This window comes from Astatotilapia calliptera, chromosome 23, assembly GCF_964374335.1.
Source record: "Astatotilapia calliptera chromosome 23, fAstCal68.1, whole genome shotgun sequence".
Taxonomy (NCBI): domain Eukaryota; kingdom Metazoa; phylum Chordata; class Actinopteri; order Cichliformes; family Cichlidae; genus Astatotilapia; species Astatotilapia calliptera.
The window spans coordinates 45,233,559-45,256,180 of NC_137443.1; the positions used below are offsets into that span (position 1 = coordinate 45,233,559).

The following is a 22,622-nucleotide window of genomic DNA, read 5'->3' on the forward strand; positions in this document are numbered from 1 at the left end:
TGTTATTGAAGCCAGAAGTTTGCCTTCATACTGTGTTTCTTGCATGCCTTTTGTGGTGTACTAATTGATGTGAAATGAATGCAATGTGGTTGTATTTGCAGAGGTCAGAGGTCACAGTCTCCATCATCCAGCTGTGTGTCTGTGAGGAGTGACTGGTCCAAAGAATATCCTCCACATTTCAGTCATGAACCTGCACCAACAGTGAACTTCAATCATGGAGCTCAGCTGACCATGTAAGAGAGCTGCTGACTCAGAGTTCAAAGGTTGTTTCTATAAATGTTCTACCAGTGACATCATAAATGATTCCTAATGGTGGTCCGGGTACGATAATGCTAGTATCAATCGTAGTTGTAATGCAATCCAAGGTAATGATTTCTTCTCTGTTGCTGTGAACGTCTCTGCAGCCGTCTGTACTCTAATCTGAGACAACTATTACTGACAGAAACCATCACATCATCCAGTTTGTGTGTTTGCAGCTGCTTAAAAGATTTTAAACAGAGATTAATCTGTAATTCATGTGATGTGTTTGTGTTTGCAGAGGTCAGAGGTCACAGTCTCCAGCATCCAGCTGTGTGTCTGTGAGGAGTGACTGGTCCAAAGAAATACTTCCTCCAGTCTTCAGTCATGAACCTGCAGCAACAATGTTCTTCAGTCATGGAGCTCAGCTGACCATGTAAGAGAGCTGCTGACTCATTTACGGGTGTTTGAAATTCTGTGACCACTTTGTAATTTTAGTTTATATTTTAAAGTGTTTTTATTTGTAGTTGCCTGTATTTTTATTACACTGTGTGTAACGTGGTGGTTTGTGCTGTTTGGGATTGTTTTGGTGTATTTGTGTCAGAACATCAGATAAATGATTTCATCACATTTTAAAAGAAAGTATCAGGATAATAATCTGAACTGAGTCATCAGAAATAGAAAGATGGTCTCAACAGGCCACTGAGCTGATCTCCAAAGAAATGCAGAAGATTGAAGAGTCCGAGGCTGTTTATTTGTCACAGGCATCGTCATACACGTACAACACAGTGAAATGTGCTGAGCTGCTCCTGTGACTGGACAAAACATTATAAACAATCATTAAATGAAATAATGAAACATTGTGCAGATGTAATGTTAAAGTGCTTTGTGCCACATTAGCACAGCATGTACTGACAGAGCAGTGCAAGCAGAACAAAGCAAATGAGCAAAGTGATGTAAACAGAGTAACTGAACAGAGTGAGCAGAGTAATATCAGCAGTAATGAAGCAGCAGGATCAGTGTAGCAGCGTGTGACGTCATAATGGATCAGGTATGATCTGAAATATGACAGTGAGACAAGAACATGATGTAAGGTCCTGTTTAAACCCTGATGGTGATGCTATGAGGGGAGCATGTTCTGATTTAGGACTTGGCTGGTCTGAGGATAGAAGCTCCTCTCTGTTTGTGTCCTGATGGTGCAGAAGCTTCTGCCTGATTGTAGAAGGAGCTGAAGCCAGCATCATCCCAGAGGTGAAGCTCGTCTGTGTGCAGACCTGAGGTCAGATTCCTCCAGGCTGATGTTCAGGATCTACAGAAACGTGTGGTTGTAGTTATTGCTGCACTGTGTGCTGACAGCAGATCCTCAGAACAAAGCGCTGCACACGTGTTCTTTACAAACATCTGTACATATAAAATATGGATCATGGCAGTGAATGAACACGTTTCTGTCATTTGTTTCATTGGCTTCTTTTTTCTGCCTGTGTTCATGTGATTAATGTCTAACACATAAACAGGTTTGTAATCAAACATCACATCATCAGGGAGGCATCATGAAACAAAGTTACTGCTGGAGGCTGAACTCAATTTGGTGGCAATGTTCAAAAATATCACTCAGATCATTTCAAAGCTTTTAGTTCTTCTTCTTCACTTCTGTAAAATAATAGAAAGAAAATCAGAACCCAGAAGTTCACTTCCTGATGACTGAACTCTTTCAAAATAAAGCTGAAAGCTCTGAATGTGACACCGCTGCTCCACCACAGTTTTTAGAGGGGGTCAAAGGTCAGTTGAAAGTGATGGATCCCAAACTTCCAGTACATCCAGTGAAGGACATAATCAGCTCTGTGATGAAGGCTTTTACTGTGGAGTTTGTAGGCTGATCACTCTGTGTTTAATAAGACAGGCAGGAACAGCAAAGGAAACTTGGATTCTGAACTCAAACACAAGTTTCTCCACTTTGACTTTTCTCTGTGACCATCAGAGCTTCTGCACAGTGTCATCAAATCTGGATGTTTGTCACTGACAGTCAATGATTTTAGTGATAAAGAAATGTGTTCACAGAGGGAGGAAGAGGAAGAGGAGTGGTGTCTGTGAGGAGGAGCAGCTGTCCTGCTGTGCTTTGTGTCAGGACGTCCTGAAGGATCCAGTCTCTACCAGCTGTGGACACTGGTTCTGCAGACAGTGCATCTCCTCATACTGGGACCAGTCTGCTTCATCAGGAGACTGGTCCTGTCCCCAGTGTGGAGAAAGATCCAGAAGCAGAGCTGGACTGCAGACAGCCAGTCAGAGCAGCTGTGTACAAAGTAAGACTGAACATCTGTCTGCTGATGGACTCATTTCTGAAAACTGGACTTCTTGTTGTTGTTCAGACATTGAAGAGTTTTCTTTCTGTTTTTCTTTCTTTCAGCAGATGTTGGTCTGCAGGAGGTTTTAGATGAACATAAGATCAGTCTGAGGAGGAGATGTGAACGTGTGACTGAAGGAAGTGATGAAACAGGAAGTAGAACCCTCCTCAACAGGATCTACACTGAGCTCTACATCACAGAGGGACAGAGTGAAGAGGTTCATAGCCAACATGAGGTGAGGCAGCTGGAGACAGCTTCCAAGATGGACGCCCTCCATGACACTCCAATCAGGTGCCAGGACATCTTTAAAGCCTTACCTGACCAACAGAGACCCATCAGAGTGGTTCTGACCAACGGCGTGGCTGGTGTTGGAAAAACCTTCTCAGTGCAGAAGTTCACTCTGGACTGGGCAGAGGGCTTGGAGAACCAACATGTCAGTGTGGTGGTTCTGCTTTCATTCAGGGAGCTGAACCTGATCAGAGAGGAGCAGTACAGTCTTCTGGAGCTGCTCCATGTTTTCCATCCAACACTACAGAAGGTCACAGCAAAGAAGCTGGCTGTCTCTCAGCTTTTGTTCATCTTTGACGGCCTGGATGAAAGCAGACTTTCATTGGATTTCACCAACAGGAAGCTGCTGTCTGATGTCACACAGAAGTCATCAGTCAGCCAGCTGCTGACAAACCTCATCCAGGGGAATCTGCTTCCCTCGGCTCTCGTCTGGATAACTTCCCGACCTGCAGCAGCCAATCAGATCCCTCCTACACGTGTTGACAGGCTAACAGAAGTACGAGGCTTCACTGACGCCCAGAAGGAGGAGTACTTCAGGAGGAGATTCAGTGATGAAGAGCTGTCCAGCAGAATCATCTCCCACATGAAGACATCCAGGAGCCTCCACATCATGTGTAGAATCCCAGTCTTCTGCTGGATCACTGCTACAGTTCTGGAGCACATGTTGACTACAGAGCAGAGAGGAGAGCTGCCCAAGACCCTGACTGACATGTACTCACACTTCCTGCTGGTTCAGACAAAGAGGAAGAAGAACAAGTACCACGAGGGACATGAGACGAGTCCACAGGAACTGACGGAGGCTGACAGGGAAGTTCTTCTGAAGCTGGGGAGGCTGGCGTTTGAACATCTGGAGAAAGGAAACATCATGTTCTACCAAGAAGACCTGGAGCAGTGTGGTCTGGATGTGACAGAGGCCTCGGTGTACTCAGGAGTTTGTACAGAGATCTTCAAAAGAGAGTGTGTGATCTTCCAGAAACCAGTCTACTGCTTTGTTCATCTGAGCATCCAGGAGTTTCTGGCTGCAGTCTACATGTTCCACTGTTTCACCAACAGGAAGTCAGAGGTGCTGAAGGACTTCCTGGGAAAAAAATACAAAGAGTCATCTCTGGATGATTTCCTTAAACGAGCCATGGAGAAATCCCTCCAGAGTAAAAATGGCCACCTGGACTTGTTTGTCCGCTTCCTTCATGGCCTCTGTCTGGAGTCCAACCAGAGACTCTTAGGAGGTCTGCTGGGTCAGACAGAGAACAGTCCAGAAACCATCCAGAGAGTCATCAAGAACCTGAAGAATAACAAGAAGTTTAAATCCTCTCCTGACAGAAGCATCAACATCTTCCACTGTCTGATGGAGATGAACGACCTCTCAGTACATCAGGAGATCCAAGAGTTCCTGAAGTCAAAGAAAAGGTCAAAGGACCTCACTATGATCCACTGCTCAGCTCTGGCCTTCATGCTGCAGATGTCAGAGGAGGTTCTGGATGAGTTTGACCTGCAGAAGTACAAAGCTTCAAAGGAGGGACGACTGAGACTGATTCCAGCTGTGAGGAACTGCAGAAAGGCTCGGTGAGTCCAGATGTGATCATTACATCATTGATCAGTGTCGGTTAATAGTTTAATCTTTAAATTAAAAACACAGTCCTTGGTTATAAAGTGCTTTACAAACACCAACATTACGGCTAACAGCTGGATTCTCCTGTTTCAGTGCAGCTAGCCAAACAACAAAGAGCCACTTGCTGCTAAAGACAGAGTGAAAGTGGACGGTATATCCTCCATTCTTCATGTAAAACACATGCAATGAATTGTAATGCACCATCTGTGTTTACCTTCATGCAGTTTTCTCTTTATGGTAGACTTGGATATTTAAATGTTTCCCTCCTGGAGAGTCTTGTTCACTTGATTAGTTTTTGTGAAGGGGATTCTCCTCACCCCGTCTCCAAGGGAGACACCAGCTACCCTTCAGAGAAAATTTATTTGCCCCACTTGTAACCACGATCTGGTTCTTCCCGTCACTGCCCACAGCTCGTGACCATAGGTGAGGGCAGGGACGTAGATCGACCGGTAAATTTAGAGCTTCGCTGTCACGCTCAGCTCTCTCTCTTCACCACGACAGACCAGTACAGCGTCCACCTCACTGTTACCGCAGCAACAGTCTGTCTGTTGATTCCTGCTCCCCTCCCCCTTCTTTACTCAACCCTGAGATACTCAGACTCCTCCACCTGGGGCAGGAACTTGTCTCTGACCCAGAGTGGGCACTCCACCCTTTCCCAGCTGAGGACCATGATGCTGATCCTCATTCACACGGCTTCACACTCTGCTGAGAACAGCTCCACTGTGAGCTGGAGGCCATCACCTGATGAAGCCAACAGAACCACATCCTCTGTAAAAACAGAGACCAGACTCTGACACCACACAAGTGGAATATAAGGTCAGAGGTCAGCTAATACCTAATATGGTAATCCTGAGCTAACAGGAAAGGGAAATGCAGTGAAGAAATGGATTTTCAAATGAGGAGTGGAATCACCATTTTAAATGTACAAAGTAAATCTTTGATTTTATTTTTTAAAAGATTTTAAAATCATTTTAAAAATTGGAATTCAAAAATGTTTTTTAAAATGAAATAAATGTACTCATGTTTTATTGCACAATTTATTAATGAAGCATGAAATGTATTTTGATGTGTTTTGACTCTTCTGATCCTCCATAATATTGAGATTGTATAGAAGTTTTCAACATTTGCAGATTTAGGATTATACTGTACACTATTATTAGCATAGTATGTAACACATGGGGACACTAAAGCAGTCGCGCCAGAATGTCCTCTAAAAAGAAAGCTTCTTTAAAATACAAGCGAGTCAGACACCGAGGGCACAGAGATGAAGCAGGTCTGATCAGGAACAGTTTATTACTGGGCCAGGGAGCACAAATAAAAACACCCTTAAAATGTACGTGATACAAGGTTGTCAATTTAGTAAAACTAAATAAAACAATCCTAGAACCCGTAAAACTACCATTTTCTATATTCACTAACAAACCCCTGCTATAATTATGCCACATGTTCATTATGGGTCCATCAGCAGGCCAGGAATTCCGGCTTTAGAGCAGAGTCCACGCCAGCCCCGTCTTCGGCAGACAAGCAAGAGCCTCCCATCTTGTCCTTCCACTGGCCCATCATATCCCAGCCCAGCTTGCGTTCTGCACCCGAATCCATCATGCGACCACCGCCACAGCTCCCCTTGCATCAGTGTCCTGTAAAATAACAGATAGTAAACCTGCTGCCAATCACACGCGTTGTCTCCTACTGTTGCCGTTCCATGAGGTCAGGACTGGGTCGCCGTGTCACGCTGGCCATCTAGCATTAGCCTTCCAGTCTCGGGCTTCTCTCCTTCAGTGCTCAGCTAGCCTGCTTTTAAAAGGTCTTTACACAGCTGACACACCCATGCCTCAGCAGGTGGTCCCTATCAGCTAATTTGTCCCATGTGTAGCCAGTCCACAGTGGATTAAAAACTGTGTCACATAAAACACTAAAGCCCATGCAATAGAAACAGAATAAAACAATGCAAATAAAACGTCACTCATAAATAAACACTAAAAATCTGAATAAAAACAATATACAAGATAAATACAAATTTCCACTGTGTGACATCCCCCCATATTTTAACTGTGACAGTCCCTGTCACAACATTCAGGTGTTCTGTCCAGGAGGGTGGCTGAACAACACTTGGCCTTGCTGGCTACTGTGTCTCTGGTAGTCCCTTCTTTACACATAACACATGAAACATCAGCAATAAACTGCTACCAACGAGTTCCTTTGAATGCATCCTAGAAAAGTTACAGCATAGGTGAGTTATACAGTCCAATTGCCACATCCAGGTAACCTGCTGTTCTTCCATTTCGTGACCACATAGCATAGCTAATGTATGGGATTATCAGAACACTGACTCCTCTCAGCTCAGCTCCTCTGATATCCCTTGTGGATGAACACTACTCATGAATACTCACGTGGCAATAAAACGTCTTTTCTGTACACCCCTTGCTCACAACCCTCAACAAGGGTAGCTGATTTAAACACTTAGCATTCTATCATCTATATCTGTACCCCAGGTACTGAACACTGCTCCCAAACTTGTATCCTGTCGACAAACGCCAAAATTATGTAGCCGCTAAGACTGGTGGACCTAAATCTTCACCTCCAAGTCCGTTCACATACAAGAGGAAGGGGAGCAAGCGGGTCAGCGCTCAGGGCACAGAAACTAAGCTGGCTTTGAACACACACCATTTATTTCCATAAAAAACACAGCCAGAATCACAAATACAAGTTAAAATCCCCCGTATACAATAAAAAGAGTGTTCTCAATGCGCTAAAAACCCTGCCGGCAGAAATAACTATACACTATTAAAACAAAGCTAAAAAAATGTTTTCCATATGCTAAAATTACCCTCCCACAGTCCCATAATCCCACAGTACAGCCACATGCGGGCGAATGTGCCTTATCTGAAACAGGAGAGGAATTTCTCTTCCGGGATGGAAACCACGCCGGCCAGAAGAGCAAGGAGGGGGCTCCTGTCGCAGACCTGTCTCCTGACAGCGCGTCGCCGCACAGTCTCGCCCCACTCCACACCTGCACACGGCCTCCCTCGTAGCACCGTCAGATGCAGGCAGAGGGGCATCCCTGCCCTGTTGTGAATTGAGGGCCATCGCCACCCACTGTTGCTGTTCCTGCAGTTGGGACTGGATCGCCGAACGACTCGCGGCGCCCCACAGTCAGGCAGCAGTTCCTTCAACACACGTGCGGGCTTACACGCGTTCCTTTTTCTCCTGCTCACCTTTCGTGCGTCGCTCCTCTTGTCTCTGCGCTCACCATCCCCTTTAACAGGTCAATCTGGCAGCTGATAGGCCACCTTGGGGAACGCCCCCATCTGTTTAGTCCTCAGTGGATTAAAGGAATATGGTACAACAACATTAACACACATAATATAAGTATGAGGATAAAACCATGCAATATAAATATCACAATAAAATCATGCAAATAAAATCAACACTATGTACCAATACACAGATTGATAAAACATAAAAACACAAATTTCCACTGTGTGACAAGTATACTACTATACTAATAACAGTGTATAGTATACTATTGTACTATACACTATTATTAACATAGTATATTTTAACAGGGAATCTTGATCATGTTACATTTGACTTCTGTTGAGCTTCTTGAATTTTCACCTTCAGTTCCTTTCCTTTACTCTTCCAGTGTCTTTGGTTTAAATGTATTTACCCTGATAACTGCATATGAAACAGTTCACCTCTTGTCACTCACTATTATCTGTTTGCCATAAAAGTGTTGGTGATGTGTTGGGAGAATCATTATTTTCAGTCTCTTCTTATAAACATAGTGAGGCAAAGATGTGGGTCGTGGTCCCTGATAATCAGATGTGTCTGTGTTCTGTTACATGTGACGTTAGAGAGGTTTTAGTGGAGATAAAAACAGGACCAACATCACTCGTGACTGCTTTCCTGTCTTCAGTGTGTTTACTGTTGGAGCTCGTCCTCCTGTTGCATCTGTCACAGCTGTTACGCTCCTCTGTGACTCCTCCTCTATCTGCTGTCACACTGCAGGAGTTTTTGGTCATGGCGTGTGAATAACTGCCGAGGTCGGCTAGGACGACGCCACCACTCGTTGTCAGACCCTGTCACGCTGTCTGTTTTCATCTTTAGCCGAGGTTATTAAGAACTTCAAAATGAAACCAGTCTCTGTTTTCAGTCTCCGCCCTCTTTTGCAGCTTTGAGCCAGGTTGTAACACCTGTTAAAGTCACCACCTGTTGTGACCGGGGAGTGAGATGAGTGTGAGAAAGATGAAAACAACGTCTCATTCTGACTAGTTACTGGGAACTGATGTGTGATGATGCAATAACAAAGATGACTGTTTCTATGATTTTCTGTTTTATTAATTGTTTTTATTGATGATAAGGACAGGCAGAGGAGATTGGATGGATTTACTTCGTTTTATTCTTTTGCACTGAAATGGAGTCCAGTGTACAGTCCTTGGCGTTGCACATATGTTTTAGCTGAGACTGTAGTGGGCACTCTTTAAATGTCGGGTCAGTTTGTCACGTTAGAGCCTATTTGTGCCTGTTAGTGCTGCGATGACTTCAGACCGAGCTGACTGAGGGGTCTAAGCTCATGATGCCACCAGCAACACCCGGGTCATGCTGCAGAGTCTTCAAACCCGACATAATTTACTCAGGTTATATCAGGTGATCTAAGAAAGGCCGCTTAGAAAGAAAAGCGAGTGCACTGCTTTAAGTTTCCTGAAGATGTTTAATCCGAACATTCAGCTTCTTCACTTCTAAAACCAAAAAGTGGAGAGTCCCAGATTTTAATCCTAGTGGGAGTGTCACTTAAGAGGGTCGCTGACCAACTATTGATCATGTGGCTCATCACATGAGCCAAGCTGTGAAAAAGGGTGTGGGTGATTATCAGCAGCGGTTTCGAGAGATGAAACGTCTTCAAGAAACTTAAAGAAGTCACTTTTCTTTCCAGGCTCCTTAGATTACCATGACTGTATGATGAGAACCTACACAGACATATCAGGTGAAGTTTTCAGTGTTTTGGTTCAGTTTAATGTAAAAATGGAGATGAAACACATATAAAGGCTGGTTTACACCACTGAGCCCTGCTCTAAAACACTGACACAGATCTGTCTGTGAAGCTGGCTTTAACAAATAAGAGCTTCAAGTTTTAAAAACATGTTTAGCGCCGAACTGTCCACTTTACTGTCTGTAGCAGGAAGTGGCTGTTTGGCACTGAAACGGGAGAATCCAGCTGTTAGCCGTGATGTTGTGTTTGTAAAGCTCTTCATAAACGAGGACTGCGGAGGAGGAGAGCCTGTGTGAGTCAGGTGGTTCACCGGCCGAGTGTATCAGCGGCAGAAACAGCTGATCAGCGCCGTTTTATGCAGTTAAAATAATCTTTCTGTTCCCAAACACATCCACACAGTTTACAACATAACAGCCCACTACATGCACATCTCACCGCAAACATGCATAAACCTGAACATAAAATATGTCCTGTACCTGTGTGATCTCTTTAAGTAACTCACAGAATATCAACACTAACGCCACAAGTTTGTTGGTATTTTAACATTTTAACCATTGATTTTGAATTAAAACCAACAGTTAAAATATTTTTACACCAAAGGAAAGAGCAGCAGAAATATTAAGACAGATAAATCATTCTGTCTTCAGTCTCCATGAACAGCATCAACATCCTCTGGTGAAATTTCTCTTTCCTCCTTAAAATATATTAAATGTCAGTTTAATTCCAGATTAATGGTTAAAACATGTATGTCACATATGAACATCAGGAAATAAAGAAAAGTGACTGATTCAGTTCCATATATGCTCCAGGGAGGCGTTAAGGTTCATTGAAATTGTTCAGTTATTAAAGTTTAATCTGAGCCGAGCTGACTTCCTCAGGAACAAATAAACACCGAGATAAACTTCACCTTACAGATATAATCTAAATGAATCATATCCAATCTCAGAGAGTTGACAGTCAGCTGTGTGCTGGGAGACATGTTTGTCTGCAGTGTACGAGCTCTGACCGCTCCCCAAAAATGTCGGAGTGAATACATTAATATTAAAAGTGTAGCTGGTGACACAGAAACAGAGGATTTAAGAAGTTTAAGTGTAGGTCGGGTCCACACATGTCCAAACACCTGTGCGTAGTCCTGCTTGTTACTCAGAAACGCACACTAATAAAATGGCCATAAGGCCAAAGCAATGGTTTTGACTGGTGTTGACCCCGCCCCCACCCTGAGTGTGGATGCTGAGAGAAGGGCCAGCTGTGAATATGAGGCTGTGGGAGCAGATGGAGAGAGAGTATGTCGGGGTATCCCAGTACAAACTTTACTGGGGTCAGAAATTAGACAGACTCCAGTTCCTTTGTTTGATTTATCTAGTTTGATGTTAGGAAAGAGATTCATGAGATGGAAAAACCTCCCAGTCTACTGAGATTCAGAAATGATTTGTACACATGGAAACTCCCTGAGTGGGAACAAAGAGTGTCCTGTCAGGAAGAGCATTTGGAATATGGATGTTGAGGATGTGACAGTGCCTGAAATCCTGCTGCTGTTCTGAACCATAGTTTCTGATCTGAAGGTCAAACAGAGTCATGATGGTTGTTTCTATTTGTTCCTTTTTAGTTTAGTTCCCCTGAAATCAGATGTGATATCAGCAGCTCTGAGTTCATTCATCATTATTGTCCAGTGATGACATTTCTGCTCCGTTTGGTGACAGTCAGCAGATTTTTCCTGCGTGTGGACGTGAACAGTCGTACCTGACAGCAGCAGGTAGCAAACAGAGATTGTCTTTCCAGCTGGAACTCTTCACTGAGCTGAGCTCATTCAAAATGTTCTAGATTCAAGACAGGAAACAGTCCAAGTGTGTGTCTTCACTCTGACTCTGGATCAGATCTCAGTGACAGACTGTGGACATTATGGAAGCCTAAATGTGACACCATCTTCCTCCTTCATCTGCAGATTAAAGCCAAACAAAGATTCTCATTAAAAGTCTGCAGGTCTGAGAGAGACTGAATCGTTGTGTCATGTCAAACACAGTAAGAGGAGCTGAAGCACAGATGTGAAGAGCAGATGTTCATCAGATTATGACCTCACTCTGTTTTGTCTTCATATACATTCAGTCTGTGTTTATAATGCAGACTTTCTGCTTTTATAATAACACATTTTGTATTTTCTATGATCACAGACTGGCTGACTGTGGACTCTCAGAGACTCATTGTGAAGTTGTTGCCTCGGCTCTGAAGTCCATCCCCTCCCATCTGACAGAGCTGGACATTAGTAACAACAAGCTGCAGGATTCAGCAGTGAAGCTTCTGTGTGCTGGACTGGAGAGTCCAAACTGTCGACTGGAGACTCTGAGGTGAGTTCACTGACTGCAGCTGTTGTTGTTTTTCTATATTTCTGATCTTTGATATTTGAAACGTTCTTTAGTTCCTAAATGTTCAGGATGTGTCTGAAGACAAATGTGAAGAAGTTTGAGTGCTTTCAGAAATGTTGTGTCTTTCCAAACGACTGAACAACAGTTTTCCTCTTGGCTCCAAATAGAAGTGACAGACTTGAGCAGGGTTCATTTAAAGGCTGACAGAAGTGGAGTGGTGACGGGGAGATGTTTGACAGGACAGCTTTTCAGCCTCCACAGGTTCATGTTGTGCTCCATCAGTCAGTGAAGATGAAGTCAGTACTGGTGAGGCTGTAGAGTGTGTGAGGGATGTGAATGAGGCTGTTGGAGATCTGATGATAGCAGATAAAAACAGGCTGCAGAGACTTTGAGCTTGTGTGGGAACAGACAGAGAAAAGAAAGACATGAATGTCAAAGCTAATAAAGGTGAAGTTAGGAGCTGTGATGATGTTCATGTATCAGAAGCTGATCTGGCTGCTACAGAGACGACCCACACAGCTGCTGTGGTGAGGTTTGTGTTAAAGCAGAGGAACACAGGCCCACACATGACAGCAAAGCAGGTTTCAGGCTCTGTGAGAGGATTTCAAACAGAAGCTGGAGAAGAGAAAGGACTACAGAAAGAAGGCAGCTGAGACCAGTCCAAGTGTTTCCATGGAGCCCAGTCTAACATTCATTTATACACTAACGTACAGAAGTGAACGGGAAAATGAATCCATAGTTTCAAATGTAGAAATAGTTCTCAGTTCATTTACAGAGTTTAATACATTTCATGAGGAAATGTTCAAAGCAGCAGCTGAGAAAAAATCTGCTTCACAAAGTTGGATCCAATTCCAATAGTTTGTGATGCACTTGAACGCAGCGTGAGCAGTTCACTGCCTAACCCCACAGAGACTGTCAGTCTGGACTTTTCTTTATTTCTATTGGCTGTCAGTGAGATTTCAGAGCAATCAGAGACTGTGGGTCTGTGTATGAAGTATAATTCATGTGCAGTTGTTGAAGTTGTAGAATGAGAAATGGCAGTTTGGGGTATTTCCTGCTTTCATTGTCCTGCTTGTGCTGATGAAAATGTTTATTGACGTGTGAATTCATTCTTCAACGCTCGATTCTGCCTGAACAACGAGAAACTTTGCTTATTTTTGTGTAACACAATTCAAAGTAGGGCTGGGTATCGTCACTGATTTCTAGAATCGATTCGATTCAATTCGATTGGAATGTGGGAAATGTTGCCTCAGACAGTCAGAAATATTATAATTCAGATCAGTATATTTACATATTTTTTTATCTATAAAAGGGAAGCTGGCACTTTCGAGACTTTATCAAAGGTGTGAGCATCACAGCAGAGGCCTTTGTGTCAAAGTAGCTGAAGATAAAACACAGAAAAACATGAAGCTGATTTTCCTGGGATTTTATAAAAATATTCTGCAGTAGATCAAAAACACATAAACATTACCTGATGCTGCTGAAGTGAAGCAGAGCAAAGTTACACCGTTTTTATTACAAACACAGCGTTTTGCAGTTTTGCATAATTTTAAAAAGTTTAAATTTGTTCAGTATTGAACGGCAGAAATGAGGCTTTCTTTTCGAAAGTAAGTAAAAGGAAAAAAAACAGCGGCCGACAGCGCTGTAAACAACGGTAGACTTGTGCATAACAAGCAAGCGAATAATGCAGAAAACAGATTTTTAGACGGGAAACTGTTCTTGAAGTACAGAGAGAGAGAGAGAGAGAGAGAGAGAGAGAGAGAGAGAGCTGTGCATGAAGTGTGATTTTATCCTGGTGGAAACAAACAGCAAAAGTCAGAGTGAGTTCATGACGATGTTTATGTGAAGCGTAGTTTGGATCTTCTTTTGCTGCTGGTTCAGTCAATATTGTTTGGAGAGAGATAAAACTAACAGCTTTAGAATCAGTGTAAAAAGGTCGTAATAGAATAGAATAGAATAGCCTTTATTGTCATTGTACAGAGTACAACGAAATTGGAGTGCCACTCCCTTGGTGCAAGATTCAATAATAAATATAAATGTAAAATATAAAAAGTACAATAAAACAATCGCAAGTATTCAAACAATAGTAAGTAAGATATATGCAGGATAGCAGCATTAATATAATGACAGTATGAATAGCAGCATAATATAATGGCAGTGACGGTATGGTATAGCTAAGCAGGTTCAAACAGGTTAAACACAAAGCTCGGAGCCGCCGAAACATCAGAATCAGCGAGCTGTCGGCTTTCAACCCCGACCGTGTCCGTGTCATCGGGTGAGAAAAGCGACATCTCACTGATTCTGATTCGCGGGTCGCGCTGTGTGTTTAAGTCTTTGTGCAGAATCCGTGTTCCTGCTCTCATTTACTGTCTTAGCTGTTGTTGAGATTTTGTGAGATTTCACCAGAAATTCTGGAATTTCAAGCAAAATAAATTTATATTAAAAAATAGATTCAGGATTTTAATTAATCGATTTTACGTTATCCAAGCCAGAATCGATTTTAATCGATAAATCGATTATAAAAACCCACCCCCTAAAAGCAACCTATTAGACCCACTAAACACTAACATAGATGAATACTCAGATTTAAACCTTTATTGTTTCACAAAGGGTTAAAAAGGAAACGTCCACAGTTTAGACTGCAGCAGATTTTATTAAAGCAGTTTGACAGGAGCAAAGCAAAAACACAAAGAATAAGTGTTTCACATATTACAGTTTTTCTCGATTGCTAAAACACATTTCTTGAAACTATGCCTCATATCCTCACAACAGTAAACACAAATCCATAACATCTCACTCAATTTCCCAAACATCCTATTTTCAGGTCAAAATAAAGCTCTACACCCAAAACTATTCACTCCTGCTGAAAAACCAAACTTTGCCCTCAGACATCAAACACAAGCCCTCAAAAACACACACACTACAACAGAGTTTTGCACACTGGTACAATTAATTCAAAACAATAGTTCCAAAACAATTAGGTTGCTTATGGTTCTCCCCTTCAAAACCCTTGTCACATGATAAACACAAAAGACGCAACCAATGTATGTACAGTGGCACATTGTCATTCATGTACTATACAGTACAACACACACCAGAAACATTATCCCACCTCAGCATCTTGTCTTTGGTCTGGGTCAGGCCAGAGAATCTCATCCACATCACAGGCTATATTGGCCCCAGCCAGGCAGCGGGGGTAAAATCCTCTTGCATGCCTGATCCACCCCTGGCATGCATCTACTGATATGTCTAGGCAGGCCTCTTCCATGGCCTGAAGGAGGTGAACACGGACATAAGGTTCTCGGTCATACACTTTCCACCGCCATGCCGAAAATAACTCCTCTATCGGGTTTAGAAAGGGAGAGTATGCAGGCAGAAAGATATTAGAAAACCTTGGGTTATTGGTAAACCAGTCACGAACCAGAGCAGCGCGATGGAAGCTGACGTTATCCCACACAACAACGTAGTGAGGCTGCTCTGGCTGTGCTGGTTCCCTGTAGTCCAGCTGGAACATATGTTGTCTTAAACCATCAAGAAAAGCAAGGAGAAGCATAGTGTTATAGGGTCCTAGTACGGCATGGCGGTGGAGTACCCCTCGTTGGCTGATGGCTGCGCACATAGTGACATTCCCCCCACGCTGACCAGGGACATTTACAATAGCCCGATGGCCAATTATGTTCCTCCCCCTTTTCCTTCTTTTGGTCAGGTGAAAACCTGCCTCATCCACAAAGATTATTTCATGGGGAACAGGCCGTCCTTCAATCTCAAAGATTCTCTGCAAAACACATAACACAGTAGAGTCAATCGGTACCCTGAACCACAGTTCAAGAGTGCTGAAATGGCAGCATAAACTGCCATGCTGTGATGGTACACAATACTTTATACAGTATCAAAACTCATACCTGAACATATTCCACACGTTGGTTTTTCACTCTGTCAGAGTTTCGTTCGAAAGGGACTCGGTATGCCTGTTTCATCCGGAATTGATTCTTTCGGAGGATGCGGTCAATTGTGGAGAGGCTGATGGCATTTATGCCTCGAAAAAGATGATCATCCTCAATCACTCTCCTTTGAATCTCTTGCAGGCGGATTACATTATTTGCAATTACCATGTTTACAAGTTCCCTCTCTTGCTCCTCCGACAAAAGCCTTAACCTGCCTCCACCAGGTGGTCGTCTCTGTGTCCTACAAAAATAGAAGCACTCATTACTGTAACTGTCACACATTCATTTTACAGGAAAATAATGGAAACATACTCAAGACACATAAGTTCAGTAACTTAAACGTTACTGTACAAAGCAGTCTTACTGCAAGTACACCTACCTGTTTTCCTCCCTGAAGGTTCTGATGATGGAGGCAACAGTGAAGCGACTCAAATTTGGTTGTACTCGTTGCCCAGCCTCCCTCATAGTCATCCCATGGACAAGGACATGGTCAACTAAAGTGGCTCGAATTTCATCCGAGACTAACTGTCTTCGTGCCCTTGCTCTTCCCCTTCCTTGTCGCCGTCGTTCTCCACCTCCACCTCCTTCACCACGTCCTCCTCCTCCTCCACCTCTCCCTCCTCCTCCACCACCTTCCTGTTGTCCTAGACCACCTCCTCCTCCTCTTCCACCACGTCCTCCTCTTTCACCACGTCCTCTTCTTTCACCATGTCCTCTTCCTCCACCACGTCCTCCTCCTTCACCACGTCCTCCTCTTTCACCATGTCCTCTTCCTCCACCACGTCCTCCTCTTTCACCACGTCCTCTTCCTCCACCACGTCCTCCTCCTTCACCATGTCCTCTTCCTCCACCACGTCCTCTTTCTCCACCACGTCCTCTTCCTTTGCATCTCTTTGGATCCATTGTTTCAAACCTGAATGAGCTGACTTTGGCCCTTTTATCTATCCATCGCAGGTTCTGATTGGTGTGTGCTAAATTTTGACTCCTAGTGTTTCCACCTGGTTAATTGTGTGCTAATTGACCTCAAGCTATGCTGACTTAAGTTAACATTATTGCATGCTAGTGCTTTCTAAATGACTACATGGTGTAAGCACTGTAAAATGTAGGGATTTGTGTGTAGAGTTTTGCAGTGACAGTTCACCAAATTTGAGTCATGTGTCAAAGCAGGGAATAGTGTTTATAGTTCAGGGAAATGGGTGAGCTTTTTGAACAATAGCGTTACGGTTTTGAAATTTTAGTTTAGAGGCCTGGTTATAGTGTTTAAGCAATCGAGAAAAACTGTAATACATATAACATAATAATAAAAGAAAAGCAAAATAATGATACAAAAGAATGAAAAAGTTGTCCAGAGCAGCAGGATGTCTGAGGTCTGCAGAAACACAAAAACACAGCAGCTAAAAATAGTTGTTGAAAGAAAACGAGGTGGGAGCTGCTGATTCCTGAGCTTTGATACTGGATTAGCTTCAGTAGTTATTCCCATCACTGCTGTAGGAGCTACATTTAGTCACAGCTGATTGTCTCCTTTGACCAATCAGAAGACTACTGTTGTAAAAACAAGCAGACAAAGAACCAATGAGAGTGAAGAACAGGATAAAGAGCTCGTGTGATGGAGGCAAAGCAATAATCAGCAGACTGTAGCAGTTTCTATCTGGATGAAAGTAGAAGGAGCTCAGCGGAGCTCAGTCCCATATCTTTGTTTAGAAACAACATCAGTGATTTCCTGCTGCTCGAGATGATTCCAGCAGCTCTCATTAGTTTTCAGTTTTCAGTTTTATTTGTCATATGGAAGTTAGCACAGGGTCAACATTGCAATGAAATGTGTTTGATGAGCAGCAGTCACTCAGCAGCATGATACAGTAGGAGAAAATATAATAAAATAAAATAAAATAATAAAGACAGATTGAAGTCTTTCAGGCTTTAGTGCCGACTTCCCTGACAGAGGCTGGACTCCATGGTCTGCACAGGAGGCTTCTACACTGTGTGGAGGTGACTCCTGGACTTGAAGACAGGCTGCAGGTACATGTGTGATGAAGAGGAGCTACAGCAGTGTGATGGAGCTGCAGGTGTGAAGGAAGTCCTGCTGTCCTGTCCCACCCTCATCTTTGCTTCCTCTGTCTTCTCTGGACTTGTCCTCCTGTTTCAGAAACAGCACTGCTTCATGCCGAGGGTGGACGGGAGCGTTGGCTCTGATTCTTTTACCGTCCACCACAAGGAGACACTGATGCTGACCTCCTGATTCATCTGCATGTGTTCTGCTTCACACTGCTCACCTCCACCAAAGACTTCACAAACATCTTCTTTCTTTGAGTCCAGTTTGTCCCACAAACACTTCCAAATCTCCTCCTCTGAGATTCTGCAGCTTCTTGCAGTGTGACTCAGCTGACTTCTGACAGACCACAGACTGGCACAGCATCCACATGTGTCTCCTTTCAAACAGGCTCTTGATGTTTCCTCCCACATCATTCTGGCCTCTCAGTCTCCTTTGTTCTCCAGCTCTGTAGCTCCAGCTGGTGAAGCTTCAGTTTTCCATGTTGGTAACAGTAAACTACAGCCTCTGCTGTCAGCTGGGTAACTAAACAGAGCTGCAGCACGTCTCTGCGGTGGTGCTACATCCAGCCTGCAGACGGCCATCTACATGTTGTAGTGGTTTACAGTCACCAGGGGGCGCTGTCCCAGCCATGCAGGCAGTGGGCTGCTCTGCTTGTGCTGTTGTTGGTGAAGCTGAAGTGAAAGCGAGAGTTAAAACCCTGAACAGTGTCCACTGAGCTTCTCATGCTCTTCTCATGCTCAAAGAAGTTTAACAGGAAGGACGACTCGTCCATCAGGCGTCCAGCTGTCCGTGACCGTGTCCACAGCAGAGTGTGACCGAGGCTTCATGCTAACACGCACACATGAAGCTAATACCACCACGAGCAGCTGCTCAGTGGATTTGGAGGACAAATGTCTGCAGCTTCTCACAGGCAGTATGCAGAATGTGGATCTCCACAAAGACTGTGGAGAGCTCGTCCCACACTCTAAATCCACACTTGTCTGCACAAAACTTCTCACACGTTCCCGTCACAAGTGTCTTCTAAGTGAAGCTACCAGGTTCAGGTCCAGCTTGTTTATCTGGAGCTGCAGTAGATGATCCATCCTCACAAAGCAACACAGCAGATATACAAACACACAACACAACCAAAGGATTCTCTCTGCATGTCTGTGGCTGATGCTGCTGGAACGAAGCTGTTTGAAACCTTGTTGTTCTGCACTTTGGGACCAGAAGAGGAAACTGAAGCTCTGTGCAGAGGGTCCAATGGAAGCAGCCAAGCGCTGTAAGTGTCTGCTGTACAGGGATGCTGGTTCAGCTGTGGCTCAGTTTCACAGTGTGACTCAATAAAAGCAGCAGGAAATCAAAGCTTGATGCTTTCATCAGTGTGGAAATAAGAAGGTTTCCTGTGACAGACGCTGGAGCTCTTTCACTCTCAGCTTCACAGTTTCAGCTTCAAACTTCTTCCAACATGTTTCTAACACGGCCACATTCCACCTTAATGGAGCTGATATCTTGTGCATCAGCACATTTTCTAAAGGCAGCGATCACATCTTTAGTTTTTGATGTTTAACTGCAGATTGTTTATGTGTTTATAGCACATTAATTACAGCAGCAGCGTTGACCACAGTGCTGTACAAGAATCCAAAATAACTATTAAAATAACTCCTAATATTAATATCACACATCAAATATCAAATAACTCTCATGCTGTATTAAAAGCCAGTGAATACAAATGTGTTTTAAGAGCAGATTTACAGAGACTGACAGCAGGAGCTGGGGCTGTTCGATAGAACGATGTATATATGATGACCATATGAAAACGTCTATCGTTTCATATCACGCTCTTTGTTTCCTGCTTATGTGTTTGTGTTTTCCAGATAAAGCTTTCAAAATAAATCTGAAGATCCTGTTGAGAGTTTTCAAAATAAACACAATACAGTACTGCGGTCGCTCGTTTATCGAGTTACGTTCTAAAAATAAGTCTCAGAATGAAGTAGCAGCTTTATGTTTTACAAGTATTATAGAAGTTTTAAGGCAGTTAAACCCTCACTGCACACTTTCTACACTTTTCTCAGACAGGCATGAACATTTTCACACTTTTCTCTCTTGTTTAAACAAAGTTCAAACCTTCATAGAAAAATAAGTTCATTATTAAAGAGTGAAAGCAAAGTGTTTCTGAAACGTGTCAAATCAGCCTTTGCTGGCATTAAATGAGCTTGGTTCTGTGTGAGGAGCACTCGTCCATGGCCTGGGCTCCTCACTGTCAGGTAAAGTTTCATAAAGCTTTTGAGTTTTTCTGCAGATAATGTTGGTGTCCAGCACGATGTTCTTTTTCCTGCGGTCACTGAGCCACAAAGCCAAAGCTGACTCCATCCTTACGATGTTCTTGTTGTGGACAGTTACAACCTTTTTGCCTCCTTGTTGAAACTATGATGGTCAGCATCTTCCTCTGCCTTTGGCTGCTACCACAGGTGCAAAACGTCTCGTCATCATTGTTGTTTGTTGGGACAAAACGTACAAACATACAGTGCAGCACTGCAGAGTCACACTGCTGTAAATTTGAACACATTCTGTACTGTACAGGAGACACGGCACGAGATTGGCTGACAATGGTCTACAGCCAATCAGGACGCAGAACACAATGCGCTGTAAAAAACAAAAACATGCAAAATTGCACAAAAAAGATCAGCGAAACAGCGAGGCCGCCAAAGGTGAACTGTGTTACAGCGAGGGACCAGCGTATATGTGGTTGTTGGGACGATAAATGTCTTTGAGCTTGTGTCAGAAGACGAGCTGCAGCTTTCTGGACCAGCTGCAGTCTTGCCAGGCAGGTCCCACTAACTCCAACATATAAGGAGTTACAATAATCCAGCTGGGACGTCATGAAAACGTGGATCGCCCGTTCAAGGTTTTTAAAAGATATAAATGATCTCACCTTAGATAAAAGCCTCAGTTTGAAGAAAGACTGCTGTACAACTGAGCTCAGCTGTTTTTCAAATTGCCGTCAAATATAAGCCCCAAATGTAATAATGCGATTTAATAAAAGAGCTGAACCAGTCTAATAGAGCGCCCTTGATGCCGCCATGCTCCAATGGTGAGGTCAAGATGCTGTGGTCAAGGCAGCAGTCAGATCCAAAAGCACAGCGGAGTCTCCTGATCAGTGGCTGATAAAAGATCATTAAGAACTTTCCAAAGTGCAGTTTCAGTGCTGTGAAGAGCTTTAAAACCAGACTGAAACCTTTACAACAGATTGCAGCTGAACAAATATAATCTTTTACAAAATCTTCGACAGGAAGGGAAGCTTTGAAATAGGCCTGAAATTTGAGCGGACAGAGGATCCAGATCAGGTTTTTAGTACAGGCTGTACAACAGCATGTTTAAAACAGGCTGTACAACACCTGAACTAAGACTGCTGTTAGAAATCGCTAAGATGTCGGAACCAACAACCTTTAAAATCTTTTTAAACACGTGTTGGAACAACTTCATTTGGACAAGATGATGTCTTTATAGCATCACATCGTTCCTCCACCTGATCAAACCACACAGGCTCAAACTGATCAAAAACAGCTGAGCAGGTGAATATTTTAGCCCCGGTGCGATCTCGGGCGAGAGTATCGATGATGGCCAAAGGGCAGCGTCCAGCTCTACGGCCGCTGAAGAGCAGACTCAACAGACGCGCGTGATGTGGATCCTACTGCTCTAAAATTGGAGCTTCTTCAATCCATTAAAGAGGACATTAGTACGCTGTTAAAAGAAGAAGTCAGAAATGCATTGAAAGAAGATTTTGACAATATAAGGGCTGACGTGCAAGGACTGAGAAATGAGATCGCTAACAGCATGGCGGCGACGTGCGGCGAAGTTGATGGAGTAAAGGTTACAGTGAAAGAAGCTGAGGATGGGCTGTCAATGTGGAGCGATGAGGTGACCACCCTGCAGTCTACAGTAGAGAGTATGAAGGAGGAGCTGTCTGACCTGAAGGATAAATGTGATGAAGGCAGGAAGCGGAGAGCTAACATCCACATCATAGGGATCCCAGAGGGCCTGGACTCGAGCTCCTCCACGGCCGTATCCGTGCTACTACGTGAAGTGCTGGGTATGGATAAAGACGTTATTGTCGACCGCTCACACAGGAGCCCTATCCTGAGAAAGCCAGCTGGTAACCCGCACGCCGTCATAGCCGAGCGTCACTACTAACAGGATTGTGTGGCTACGCCGTGCCAGGGCCCAAGCCCCGCTTGAGTTTAACGGACAACCTATTGCAATATTACGACTGGGCGATATGACCCAAAGTTCATATCTCGATATTCTTTAGCTGGATGGCGATATACGATATATATCTCGATATTTTTGAAGCCAGAAAGTACGAACAAAAAGAGAGTTCTTAGTCAAAGCTGTGTCCCAAATCTCACACAGGCACATTTATTAACATACAGCGTAGATGTACATGAAACAATTACTCAGAAATAAATGATCAGCATTTATTAAATAATAATGCTCCATAAATAAAAGAAAACAATGTTGTTTTTGTGCATAACAAAAAGCTCACAATCGTGCAGTCAAAATGTAAACAGACGCTGAGCATAATAACAAGCAGCTGCTCTGTTCCCAGGTTCTACTGCGTGACTGACAGCCTGGAGTTTGAAACCCTCTTTGTAACCGTGTCTCTTACAGGTGCCATTTATGGTCCTTATACACACTCAATACAGTAATATTACGTTGAAGCAGAGTACGTATCACCCCGCGAGGCTCCTCGTAGCTGTAATGCTCCAACAATCCATCAAGCGGTGCGACCTCGTAGCTGAGCAAAGTCGTACCAAAAC

At 43.6% G+C, this 22,622-nt stretch overlaps 2 protein-coding genes across 2 annotated transcripts in view; one reads left to right on the forward strand and one right to left on the reverse strand.

Annotated features, from left to right (window-relative positions):
- The first annotated feature begins 1,529 nt into the window (after positions 1-1,529).
- LOC145423961 (NACHT, LRR and PYD domains-containing protein 12-like) overlaps positions 1,530-22,622 on the forward strand; it is a 943,237-nt gene continuing 922,144 nt past the window's right edge. The window contains exons 1-2 of the mRNA XM_080296778.1: positions 1,530-2,537; positions 2,642-4,430. Of these exons, the coding sequence (XP_080152904.1) occupies positions 2,264-2,537; positions 2,642-4,430 (2,063 nt within the window). The 5' untranslated portion in view covers positions 1,530-2,263. The remainder of the gene's footprint in view (positions 2,538-2,641; positions 4,431-22,622) is intronic.
- Positions 14,679-16,447, reverse strand: LOC145423973 (uncharacterized). Its single transcript, XM_080296815.1, has 3 exons — positions 16,153-16,447; positions 15,732-16,014; positions 14,679-15,604 (listed from the first exon to the last, which is right to left on the reverse strand). Exons 1-3 carry the CDS (start codon positions 16,242-16,244, stop codon positions 14,933-14,935), a joined length of 1,047 nt encoding a protein of 348 aa, XP_080152941.1. The 5' UTR covers positions 16,245-16,447; the 3' UTR covers positions 14,679-14,932.

Excerpts from the sequence above, each read along its gene's own strand:
- LOC145423973 (XM_080296815.1), bottom strand. The coding sequence starts at position 16,244 with ATGACTATGAGGGAGGCTGGGCAACGAGTACAACCAAATTTGAGTCGC. Across the intron at positions 16,015-16,152 it reads ACCTTCAGGGAGGAAAACAG|GACACAGAGACGACCACCTG; the intron begins GTAGGTGTACTT and ends CTATTTTTGTAG. Across the intron at positions 15,605-15,731 it reads AACGTGTGGAATATGTTCAG|AGAATCTTTGAGATTGAAGG; the intron begins GTATGAGTTTTG and ends TGTGTTTTGCAG.